Source organism: Aphis gossypii, chromosome 2 (genome assembly GCF_020184175.1).
Source record: "Aphis gossypii isolate Hap1 chromosome 2, ASM2018417v2, whole genome shotgun sequence".
In the NCBI taxonomy this organism is placed as follows: Eukaryota; Metazoa; Arthropoda; class Insecta; order Hemiptera; family Aphididae; genus Aphis; species Aphis gossypii.
In genome coordinates this window covers 30,869,022-30,883,457 of record NC_065531.1, presented here as the reverse complement: position 1 = coordinate 30,883,457, position 14,436 = coordinate 30,869,022, and the positions used below count along the sequence as shown (strand labels likewise).

Below are 14,436 nucleotides of genomic sequence, written 5' to 3'. Positions count from 1 at the left end.
AATATATATATAAGTATTGTATTATTCTACGTATACACAAATAAAACGAGAACCAATTTTAACGATATTATTTCCACCTTGATATAATCCAAACTAGTATATATATTATTTAATGACTTTTTATATATGTACTTCAGCGGGTTCTACGCCCCGAACGAAATCCCTTCAGTGTCAATCCTATAAACAATTTCGGAAATGGGCGTCGGATAATACTCACTCTAGTTATATCACCTCAAACTCGTTACACACACATATACACATAAATATATATAGATATATATGAAACAGAGGCTGATAGCGGTGAGGATATTTCTAATCTCTTGTCGTCTTATTTTTCTCGGGTGTATATCAAGCCAGTTCATTCCAATTAAACTCTCTCTGTCCAGCTGATCCTGAACACGAATTACCTCGTCCATTTCGACTCTAAATTTAATATTTTTCTCGGTAATGTGAAACCGAAGATCTCCAGTTCACTTATTATATTATATAAGAAACTCTAATTTACTGTGGGCTTTGACAATCTTTGTGAATGACATTATTAGAACAAGGTTCTTGTCCATTAACATATATTAATATTAGAAAGTAACAATCACCCGCTAGGCAGTACATTAAGCAATTCCACTAGAATATTTCCTGCATAGAATAATTAATAAGATTTTGTGTTCCTCGTTTCATATGGGTTTATGTACGAATTAGTACCATACCTACATAAAGTTTATGATTTATAAACTAATAAATATAATAATAACTATAGTTTATAAGCCATCATTCCAAAAATGTTGATATCATACATTTTCTTAAATATTACAAAGTTGATATACAATAAAATTGAATTAATAAGTATAGGTATAAAATATATTGATGAAGATTTCATTATGAATACACCTCACATAGTTTAGAATAAATATTTGTAATGAATTGTAGGTATTTATGAATTCATAGTTAAAGGAAACAAAATGATTTTTTTTATACATAGTTTTAAATATATTATATATTATATAAAACTTCATAAACATCAATATTATTTTGTCATTTAGTTAAATAATCAATTGATTGATTTCAATAATACTGTAATCTCAGTTTTCAATAACTAATTACATTATAGGAATACCTCTCATGTTTGTTTAATCAAACAAAAATAACATTTGTTGAAGAGGTGTTTTTCTTGCAGTCTTGCCATTTTATTGATTATATAATAGTTAAATGTTTATTATGAGATGCAGCTACTCCAATCAAAACTTTTCGCCTGCCAGAGCGTTATAAACTCTAGCAAACAATATTCCTTTTGCTTGTTCATTAAATTTGCCTATCAAATAAAATTCCAATTAAGATTTAGACGAATGACAAAAACAACGACATCATCATAAATTTCTCTCAATCTTATGTTTAACTTATTCATATTAAAATTACTCTGTCTTTTTTTGTTTACTCTTGTTCTCCTTAAATTCTCTCGTGGTAGTTTCAATGACAAAAGCTGCAGTATACATTTGCACAAAGTTTGTTTTCCGTTGTCAATACGAGTTCGAAGAACTTTTTTGATATTGATTAAAAAAAAAACTTTAATAACAAAGCACAATGTGAATATGGTCGTTATAAGTACAAGGTGAGTCTAATGTTTGTGTCATATTGTGATATATTGCATAACATAAAATTACAAATTCTTAATGAAGATTTTTCATTTATTTTATTTTATTTATTTAAATTGATGATTATTATTCAAACGGGGTTTTAGTAATATTTGTAATTACGATCCTGAGAATCTTTTATTTCATTTACAATACGTAAAACATTCAAAATTATTAGCATTTATCGTTTTAAAAGTTCAGGTACAAAATGATACTTAAATAATTTAAAAAAAATTGTAAAAATGGTATTAACACATATTTTTAATTATAGTGTTTTAAAAAATAATGATTTATTAATTTCTCAATGATATCACTAAAATATAAAAGTTTTTCACAAATACTTTATATATTACATTAATTATAATAAATTACTAATTGGTCTATTTACTTTGATGAAATATAACACATTTTATTCGCTTCTACAACTAAAGTTATCGTCTAAATAAATGGCCTTTTACGTAACAGCTTCAATTTGTGATCTTTATAAAATAGTCTCGAGAAGGAGAAAGTTAGAATGACTTAAATGATTTTTGCGCGGTAACAAAATTACGATGAGAAAAAGTCAAAACAGGAAACAATAATATTTATTGTTATGACAATGGGAAATACTGCTAAAGATAACAGGAGCGTAGGGAAACCAGAAAATTATTGCGGAAGTTATCCTTTTTAAAAAAAAAAGGAGTCAACTTTAGACAGGAAGAAGGGTAAAATAGGGGTCATGACAATTCTTATTGATGTAAAAGCAGAAATATTTTTCTTTGGAAAAAATACACATTTTATAGATTGGTATTTTTATATTAAACAAGAAAAACATTGTGTTGATTTGTTGTAAAACTAAATACAATCTGATATAATGCAATTTCTCTCAAATTGATAACAACGTTTGATTGTCAATTTGAACTATTATAGCTATGTTAGTAACTATTTAATAAAAATACATTTTACATTTCATGTTTTTATCATTTCCGTTAATTATATGTACTAAATATATATATATATATATAAGAAATATGAACATATTTCTTTTAATCCAACTTAATTTTTAATTTATATACATATTATATGTATTGATTTTTAATTGTATACAATTGTGTACAAAGTATTTTTAACCTTGAAGATTACATTTTTATTTTGCAATTAGAAATGATATTTATTAAGATTCAAAAATTTTCTATTTTATCTTGAATTTGTTTTATAAAAATTTAAAGTTCATAGAACTCGACAAAAACGCATGAAGTCATATAAGTCTACAGTGGCAGTAAGTCACTAAAGGTAAAGTCATGTTTGTAAAATTTCATGATTTCAAATAAACATATGATATTATTTACTTTTATGTTAGACAATTATAAAATAATAATTAATTAAATGAAGGTGGATTTACCATGTTGAAAAAAAAATAATAAGTTATAATAAAATTATAAGCAACTAACCATAATTTTCATCACGTTTTATAATTGAAAAAAAATATGCAAAATTCTGTATCTTAGTATCTTATTTCTTTTTCCCTTAGCCAATGTTTTCCCTTCCATACTCTTCAGTAGTTTCAGAATACACTTTTAAAATGCCAGTCCCGAAGTAAAGTTTTATTCCATGTTCACGCATACATTTAGCTTATCTCTAAACCAGAGGATGGTCTTTAGGTTTCACGCATAACCTATAAATCCGTTGGCCGTGATTTATTAGTCTTGATTTCTTATGAAAGTTGGGACCTTTTTTTTGGAACTCTTATGCGAGTGGTGAATGCTGAGAGAAAAGTTTTCGGATTTAGTGATGACAGCGACTGTGAATTTAAATTGAATGAAATTTTTTCCATATAATTCAAAAAAAAAACTAAAAATGAATGATAGAGTATGAAGAGAACAGAAAAGTCTGCAATAATAACTATAATAACGTAAAAATGAATTGTTTAATATGGATAAACATAATTTTTGTGACCTTTAAATTTACTTAAATATTTAAAGGTCTAAAATCATAAAAGCAATATGCAAGTATTAAAGATAAATTAACGCTATAATTATTATGTACTAAAAATATATTTCTTAATTCTTGATTAAGGATATTAAAATATTAAAATTAGACGCTATTCAAAACTGTGTGCATCGATCTATAAACTGTTTTAATTTGTCTAAAAAAAATAATATACACATGAACAAATTACTTTTGAAAATAACAAATTTTTATACACACGTTTTTTAATATAATATCTTTGTAAATATTTTCTTTATTTTTTTCAAATTCAATATAAATATGGGTATGTTATAATGTAGGTATATACAATAATAAACATTAAATAAAATGGGTTTCGCCTTTCGCAGAATAATATAATATAACCACATTACCAATGTACCGGAATCTTATTAAACGCCCTAATGCGTTACAATTTCTATGAAATACTACAATTTAATACTGGAACAGCGGTTAGTTTAATTGCTTAGTTTGAGTAAATAATAATGTAAAATACGGATTTAAATAATAATAACTTTAATATATTTTAAATCAAATAAGTAAGTACTCGTTTTTATTTTTTATATGACATTAACATTAGTATTGGTATGCGGAAATACTGCAGTTTTTTGTTGTTTTATGCGTACAAAATTCCCTTTTTTGTATCAAAAGCTGCAAAGTATTATATTAAAATGGAGAAAAAATAACAATAAAATCAGCTAAATAAAAAAAACACCCGTGTATTTTTTTCTAGGCATCCCGACGTTATACTTGCACTGTATTTAAGTGCACTGTGTCCTATAGAAAGTTTGCCATGAGTTAAAGGCCACTTAAGCTTTGTCACATGATCAAAGCTGTCTTTTACAGATGATTTTCTACAGTTCCGGGTCATAGTATTCTTTGATAATATCCAATAAACTGTGCATGATAGGAATGTTAAGTCCGGAAAATGCAAGACCAGTCAATTAAATTTAAGAGAGAATTAAGTTTTTTATTGTTTTTTAGAGAAAGTTGTTATCTTATTAGCTATTATTCATAATTATTGCATGAATCGAGTATACAAATAGGTAATAAAAGGTGAATTATGAATTATAATGTTTATAACATTAAAATAATCCAAATTCTTAACTTCAAATTATAAATATTTTACAGGACAAACTCTATTTAAAGTTATAAAATATTGTAGGAACATTTTTATAATATTACAATACACACGCAATTGTTTTTACATTATTTTACTTACCTACTAGTATCTATATATTAGTAATAATATACTAAATTTATAAATAACATAATTTTTACACGGGATAATATAATATAATATTACGGTTTGCTTATATATTTTCAGATGGGGAAACATTTTCACAGAACTTCCATATTAATAAAAGCGTTCAACCATAAATTTCGCCTCGACCTGGAGCTCAACACGTAAGTACACCATAATTTCTTATAACCGCTGTTAATTTTAGGATTGAAAGTTCATAAATAAATTTAACTCAACGATTTGATTTAGCTTGAAATTAATTTTTGCATACAATCTAAACGATTGAAGAACGCTCAATTTAAATATATAAACACAAAATACATTAGCTTTGGGTAAATAGCCAGAATTCTCATTTAATCATTTAATTAACACTCAAAAACATGTTAGGTATATGTATATACCCAATATAAATAACATTTTTTTTTTATTATTAACAGAGTGCTTCATAAATCATGCATCATGGTATTCGACACTATTTTTTAAATTCCAATTTATAAAATACTTCAAATCCGTATTTTAAAATAATTGATACTATTTTTTACTTCTTAAGGAGTATCTTGTCGTAGTACATACTTCTATTTTCAAATGAAAGCCCCACTTTTTACTGTAAATTATTCGGTGGTCAATTTTAAAAAAAAAAGACGTACCTAGTTCAAAATTCGAACTAATAATATTTCAATTATTAAAATGTTTATATAAAGTATAATAGTCTCTAAAAATAGATATGATATAAATTATTAATATTGAAGAATTAGTATAAATTAAAAATATTTTCATACTACTAATGTTCTAATATTTTCACAAAAATTAAATAACTCAAAAACTACTTGTTCAAATTTTGACTTTGATGCATAAATATTTCCGGAAAAAATGTCTTTGAAATATCCGTATAAATCATGGTTGTCATTAAAAAACAGAAGTTAATATCTTCACAGGATAGTCTTTATGTAGTCAGCAATTTATATGGTCTTAAAGTATATTTTAAAATTCAAAAAATTAGATTTTTAATAATTCTATTATTGAAAAAAATAAATAAACATGCTGGGTGAATCACTCTGTATACTGAAAAAACTACGTATATTGTATACGTAGATACAAGTTTAATATTGATTATTAATTATAAATACGTTTCATCCTTAATTAAATTTTGAAATGTATGCTTAACAAAGATAAAGTAGAGTATAAACAAGATTTTTAATCTACATAGTTTGAAAAAAATTATTTATAAAACGTAATATTTAGGTAACATTTATATTATTTAGTTATTAACGCTTTTAATATAATAAAATCAAAAACTAATATTAAAATATTTGAAATAATCAAACTTAACAGTTTGTATTTCATTTATATAGAGGTATTATAATAGTGTAATATACATTGTACGGTATTGTATATCACATGTTTTATAAAATATTTCAATAAATATTTATTTTAGATTCTGAACGAAGTGATGAATACATTGATTTTACAATGATGCGTATGTTTTTTTTTTGTCTGTGTACAGCATAACTAGTCGAAATAATGCTTCAATTTCAAACTTTGGGGGTGGTTTCCGAGGGCAAAGTGAATATCTTTATTATATAGAGGTCAAAAGTAAACAGTTTTCAAAAAAATCGAGAAAAACAAAAAAAAAGTGACGGAAAACGAGGATTTTTACGCAAAACCAGTTTTCGACCAAATCGATTTTTTTATATGGATGTAACTCAAAAACTAATCACTGTAAATACTTGAAATTTTCACCACATGTTTATGTTACTGACTAAATTTTCAAAATATTTTGACTTTTTTTGAGTTATTTATAGACCACAGAAATTATCGATTTTTCTGAGAATTTTTTTTTGAAGTGTCGATAAAAAAATTTCGGATGGCCAAAGAACTTGAATATTGAATACAAAATTCCTTATGAGTTTTTCTTATTGTAGTTAAAAAAAAATCAAAAATCGTTAGTCACAATTTTTTTATAAGTGTTTATTACTAAGGATTGAAAATACAAAAAATGTAATTATAAGTGCATATTATGTGAATAACTAGAAAACTTTTTTATAAGAACAAAAATAATTCTCGTGGCAAAATTATGCAATAATTTACAAAAACTGAAAGATTTAATATTTTTGTTCTCCTTTTTAAATTACGCGGTCATTAAAATACAATTTCTTATAAAAACATTAAACGGTTTCCTTTTAAATGCTTTTATTGTAAATAGATCAGAAGAAATAGGTTAAACAATATATTTTATACTTAAGTCGTTAGTACAATAATTATAACAATTATTATAATAGTACTTTACTCGTATTTCATTTATCGTATTTTTTAAATAATTAACGTTGAGAGAAATACAACCAGGAAATCGCTCTTTTGTATAGTTAGTTTTAAGGGTCCTCATCATTGAGTAGGTCACTGTAATGGATGTATTAAAAAATATGATTTCAATGACAAATCTTTCCATACAAATTAAGATGTTATTTAAAGACCATTGTATCGTCTCTATTTCTAATTAATTTAAATATTAAGATATTTTATAATTTATTTATAACACTACGAGCAATATATTTATGCAATAGTAATACGATAGGTTAAACTAATTCTTATCAAATTCACGGCTTATTTAAAAGTATAATTATATTATAATATTATGAAATATTATATCTGTTATTGTTATCGTTAACTCATAAGTTAATATCGATGAACCATAGAACGATACGAATATGTATCATAATAGGTCCACAGTATATAAATAACTTTAAAATTAGTCTAAATATTAAGAAAATATAATTAAATATATATAGAAAATAATACAATTATTCGTCATTAATAATTCAATCAATACTTCGATATCTTTTCTTGTAGTCTACTTATACAATCATAAATATTTATGTCTTTCGTAATAGCAATTAACATCACGTATAGTTCAATAATAATTTAATTCAGAATTGCAATCATGGTTAAACTAACTACAATGTCATAACTCAGCATTAATCATCAATCTTTAAATTTAATTTTTACTTATTTCCCATCAACTGATATTATACTCGAAATATAGCCATAACGCAGGATAATAATATTTCATTCATCATTGGGTACAAATCTGAATGATATTCATTCATTCCGGGCAGATCTCGTACATACAATAACTTTTTACGTGATCGTATTTGAAAATTATAATATTATATACACGTAAAATGTAGTGTCTCTGAAATCTAAAATATGCTATATGCTACCGATGTATATTGGTAATATCGAAATTTCCAATGTGTCAATGTATAATAATTTTGTAATTGAGTTTATCGAATACTAGCAGTATAGCAAAGGTATCATGATATAATATTTATTTTATCTAGATTAATTTGGTGAATATTTCCTCCAACAATGGTTTTATAGCATAATAAGCCTTCAACTTTATATTTAATGCTATAAGGAGAGTAGCATATTCAAATATCTATATACGTCAAATTAGTTTTTAAATATATTTATGATATATTTTACAAAACCAATGACATTCATTTTCATACTGTTAGGTATTAATAATTATTACACAAAAATTAATTATTTAGTCTTAATTCGTTTGTATATGAAACTGTTGTATACACGACGAGATTACAATAAATTAATAAATCAGAAAACCCTTTAATAATTATATACTTTATTAAACTCATATTTCTTTTGTGAATGATCTAAGATAATTTAAAGCTCTTAATAGTTGTTCACTGATAGGATGTAATTTGAAGTTAAACTCTATCATTTTAAATCTATAATCCAACTAAAACCGCAATTTAATAAAATGATCTAATACTTTATTATTTTGTAACCGTAAAAATATAATTTCCTCTCAAATAAATGTATCTTAATGTACTCGGACTTTTTAAAAATATAAACTAAGACACAAAAAAGTGGTCAGCTAGATAACCATTCTAATTTATAAAAAGTATTGAATTTATCTTATCATAAAATAGATCACTGTAGTAAATTTACTAAATTTGATTTCAATAATAAATTATTGTAAAAAAAATATTTGCGAAGCCGGTCTGTTGATCTGTATAAATAAATAAATGTTATTAACTAATAGTATTATTATTACAAATGTTCAATTTGATAATTTCACTATTCCACAATTGTCTTTGTAGAACTCCCAAAAGTATCGACTAGAATCCATTTCCTCCCAAAATTAATTTAGTAACTACCCTCAATGTTGTAGATCGTAGCAATTTCTTTACTAAAATACCTGTACATAGATTATTGAAATATCAATACATTCATCACTCTGCTTGGAATCTAAAAATGGTATTTTCTTTTCTTCTTAATAGTCTTTTACTTGGTTTTTTTTTTTCCATTCGTTTTTTCGTAATAATGATAACAATAGATGTTGCGCACGCCTGGTTGTTTAACAACTCAAGAAACACGTTGATCATTCAGTACTGTGGCTTGGAACAATAGCTTTAACGTGTACTATTTCTTGAAAGCTGCAGTTTCGCTAAGGGAAATGAGAAAAAAATATATTTCTGCTATTAAACGAGAGTAAAACAGTGCAAATGAGAACAGCAGGTCTGCGTACAGAATTAAAAACGCAATGTGGTTGAAAATGATTGAGCCGTCGTGTCACTACCTCTCTTTATATACACATATAATAAAAAAATAATAAAAGATTTAAAACTCGAAATGGCAAAGTTTACGCATCGCTTGCAATATTACCATACATTTTTTTTTTATCTTTATGTTTTATCCTTTGAATTTGGCCGTCCATTATATACATGCACACAAGCATATCATTTACACATGATATATTATGTGCATGTATGTGTGTGTGTGTGAATAACGGTTATTTATGTATACCAATCATGTTTTGATTTAACCGAGTGAAAACGTAAAATATCTCGTTTCTCTAGAGTGTAAAATGTTTACAGAAATCTAATAGCATTAAGAAATAGTATAAACTTTGATCAGTATAATATTATATTTATGAAACATTTATTTTTACTATTTATTTTTCTACACCTAATCCTTTACATAAATTTTGATTACACTAAATACTAAACTTGACAACACGGTTTGCAAATAACAGCAATATTATTCACAATATCAATGTAAAAAATATTTGGTTGAAAAAAAATATGTACCTGTATGTTTTTTTAAACCATAAATCAGCTCATATTGTTGTGTTTAATGAATGTACTCGTACCTACCTACCTATAATATACAAAATATATTATAATATCCTTTACATAAAATAGATTTATTCGATACTACTAATTATTATGTATACGTGTATTTTTACTTCATTTTTTATTACACACATGGAAAAAAACTAAAAAAAAAAATTTTAAGTGTAAAATAAGATTTATATATTATATTATTTTATATACTCCATTAAGTGTCAAGTAATCTAATAAATTATATTAAATGTAGAAAATATTAACACTAAATATTTTATGAACATTTCAAACATCACCGGTTATTGTCTTATTTGATTAAAAAGCAAAATTAGAAAAATTGATTTCTTGAAAAACTGGTTTATCGTAGATATTTCTTATTTTCCTCTGATTTTTTCATTTCTCCCAATTATTGTTAAGAAAAGCTGGGAAAAAATATCTTAGTTAATAATAAATATATGTTTTATAATACTTAAATACTAATAATTAGGTCTCGGATTTTAAAGCATATGCTTCTTTTTTTACTTATGAGATAGAAATCTAATTTTTATATATAAATTAAACGTCATTCTAATTCCAAATAAACCCATTTATTTTTGCTTTTTTTTATGAAAATGTTTTTTTTTTTGCTTTTTTAAATTCAGCTGTAGAGTTTTTATATTATATTATTAGTTTTTTGCTACTATAGGAATAATAAAAACGTAAAAACCCAGAATGCTTTATAGATAAATATTGGATTATTATTGTTTTCGTTATCGGCTTGTTTGTTAAATGTATTAAATGTATAAATTATCGATCTACTTATTATTATAGCAAGCAGTATCTATACGGTCAGTATGCCTATAACATCGATATCGACCATTTCAAAATTTAAAATTTAGTGTTGTAATTTGAAACCTATTGTATGAAGTAGGCACCGATCAATATAATAGAGAATCGTTTTTTAAGTATAAAAATATTCTATCGGACATTAAGTTAATTTCACTTTAAACAATACTACAAATTTAGAGAAACACACGGTAATTAATTATTTTTTTTATTTAAATTAATTTTTCAAATTTTTTTATTCATTTTTATAACTAGTTCGTATTAATTTTTAGTCATGTTTTTTTTTTGTTGCTTTTTTAAAACAGTTGTGTGCTTTTTAATTGCTTATTATGCTTTTAAGTCTGAGCCCTACTAATAATATAATAAATGCAATGTTTTTGGTGAAAATTAAATCAATTTTCATACTATTAATAATTTATAGTAAATACATATTTTAATAGCAATAGCAAATAGGTAACCATGACATATACTTAATAATAATGACTCATAGACCATCTTCACTTAGATTCTATTTTCATATAGAATGGTTTATCATTGAATTTAAATTTATCATATACATTTTAATGATTTATTAAATGACGATGTATACATGAAACCTATTATAGAGCAAAGCGATTACCTACTCCCCCCTTTTTTAAATAATTATTTTTGAATGTTCAAGACTATATTTTATTTAACCTAGCAGTATTACTACAAAATATGAAATTTCTAATTTTTAGATAAATATAATAGTAACTTTAATAAATTAGTAATTAAGTTATAAATTATGAATTTTAAATTTATGAACAAAAGTATACACTAAATTGTCTGCTAACCGAGTCTAAAACCGATAATTTAATACCCCTACAATTTAATGTTTTAATTTTAGAATAAAAATTATCCGTTTTTTTTTTTTTTTTGAAAGATTAATTTTATTCACATAAAATAAATAAATAATTTCATAAATTTTTAGTTATACAATTATACAATATGAGCTACGGATAAACCTACTCGTTATATTGTGTATGTTTTGGTGTTGTTTTTTTTTTGTAGTAACTTTATTTTTTCTTAACAAAATGAACATAAAAATAATGATAACAAATTGGATATAATATATTTTGTTAGGTGATTGAGCAATCGTATTAAACCAAAACCGATTTTGACACAACGAGGCTCATACGACTGACAGAAGAGGTTATTACGGATTTTCCGTATGCCGTATTATAAGTGCTTGTATAGTGAGGTATTTGTCATTCCGTCAATGCTGTACATGTTATATAATATATATACTATAGCCGTTGCTTACTCGCGTCAATTATTTTCGTCTTCAATAATATTTAACTGATAATCCATCGTTTTTGGAATTCCGCTAAAAGAAAATATATACAGTTCAATCCCTCCGAGCACCGCGCAGCACACGATCTTTCTATACTACGGTATAATACTTATTCAGTTTATATTGGTTTAAGAGATTTCGCTTACACTTTCTACAACATTTTGTAGGAATCAACAATTTATAAGATAAATAGTGGGGGGTTTGAGCGAAGATTAATTGGATAAACTTTTGTTGTAGTATGTACTTTATTTATATATTATGTGTATATTATTAAACGTGTACGCTTTATGCTTTATCACTATTATTTTTAACCCTGCAACATAATAATTATTCAACAATCTATTGTTTTGTCATTTATTTATACAAAGAAATAATTATATCAATTATCAGTCTAAAGGGCTACGCACCACTTATTATAAAACTTTTAAGACAAAAAACAATTATTTTGTATTCATAACATGAATTGAAAATTTTAATTTCACAGAACGGAATTATTTTTAGATACTGATGAGTGACGGACACCATCAGTCACTATAATATATCACCTACAGAATCCAATGATTATATTTTACCGATATATAGTTAGTATCTATATTGTAAAAATTCGATCTTAAACGCTCTCATCGTTATTTAATGTTATTGTCTTGGCCCACCATTCAAAAATGAAACGAGACACTAAAATAATTTATATTATTTTTTTTCATCAACTACAAGGGTTATTAATAATATATTATTATACGAATAATATACGATTCGGTATACCTACAATAGCTGCTGTACGAATTTTACCAATTTTAATAACACTTCGTAAATTTTTTATTCTAAGGTCTTGCGGAAACGTTAATCAATCGAAGGGACATGTAAATTGTCGTTGGAAAAATAATAATATTTTTCATTAGCTACAATAAAGCGAGTGGTATCTATTTTTTTAATAACATATGTTTTATTCAAGGTTTTATAGTTTTATTTCGTCCGATTGTCACGAGCGCAAACCGACGTAGATATTACATGCACGTGTCGCTAAAAAAAAAAAAAAGAAGAAAAAAGTCATCTCGTTTCACCCTTTTTTATAATAAATATATATATATTTTATTTTTTTTTCACTTTATATTTTAACACCCGGAGCCGTACTCGCACGCGTTATTATTACTATCATCACGAGATCACGTACACTCACGCACACACGCTCGTTGAAAACGTCGTCCTGTGTTCGCGGAATGTTCTGCTAGACCGGGAGGCTGCGGGTGGAAACTCTACTCTCTCGCGCCCATTAATCGTACCGATTCGTATATTAGCCCTGCGCCCACAACATTGATCGATAGTCGTGTCAACGGCGGCGACGGCGCCAAAACCGAAATTTCCGACCGGACTGATGTAATATTATTTTAAAACACCTTTTTATACGCTTTCCTGCAGATTTTCCGGCCGAAATATCATCGACGTAGGTGCGTAGGTCGCGCGCGTGCGACTAGTAAATACGTCGCGCAGTGTGTGATCGCGTATATACGCCGCAAGCTTCTATTTTTTTTTCCACCGCCGTGCAGTACCACCGGTATGCACGTATACACATCTCAGTAGTTGAAGTAGTGGTAATGGATGGGCAACTCTGGGGAAATACTCGGCGTTGTCAGGTCGAAGACGATGTCTGCGGGTGTTTTGGCGGCAGGGTGCGCGAGAGGGTTAGTTTTCTTTCATTAGGTACGTTCTACGACGCGTATGTGAGTGTGTGTATATGAGTGTGTATATGTGAGTGTGTGTATGTGTGTGTGTGTGTATGTGTGAATGTGTGTATGTGTGTGTGTGTGTATGTGGGTGGGTGGGTGTACCACTCTCCTCCCGCCCTGGACACCGCCGAACTCCAGCTGGGGATAATCAATCATCGTTCTCGAATTGTCGTTTATATAACCACTGACGAGAGAATGGCATTATAACTGTACTGCGCCAGGTCTCTCTTGAACAGGATGCACGGTATATTATTATGAGTATAATATAGAGTGCGCGAGCGTGCACGCAAACTCGCCACAGGCCTGATCCGCAAGTACGTCCTATCGGTCCTTATTTAACGTATATAACATACAGACGCGTAACCAGAGTTTTTGTTATGGGGTGAAAGTTCGGGAGCATTCAATAAATTTTGAACAACATATTATATTGAAAACTAAAGGATCTGTGTCGTACTATTTTACATTTCTTTACATTAAATAGAAATAATGTTAAATATATGATTTTAATTGATTTTATTCAATGTGATTAGTGTTATTATTATTATTATTATAATTTTTTTTTGTTTTTGTAACTTCAATATGGATTTGAGTC

General features: G+C 26.4%; 1 protein-coding gene across 3 annotated transcripts in view; it reads left to right on the top strand.

Annotated features, from left to right (window-relative positions):
- The window catches only part of LOC114127383 (disintegrin and metalloproteinase domain-containing protein 11), a 228,533-nt gene that overhangs the window by 175,612 nt on the left and 38,485 nt on the right, over window positions 1-14,436 (top strand). For all 3 annotated transcript variants that reach the window (XM_027991606.2, XM_027991607.2, XM_027991608.2), the window contains exon 5: window positions 4,918-4,997. In XM_027991606.2, coding sequence (XP_027847407.2) covers window positions 4,918-4,997 — 80 coding nt within the window. The remainder of the gene's footprint in view (window positions 1-4,917; window positions 4,998-14,436) is intronic.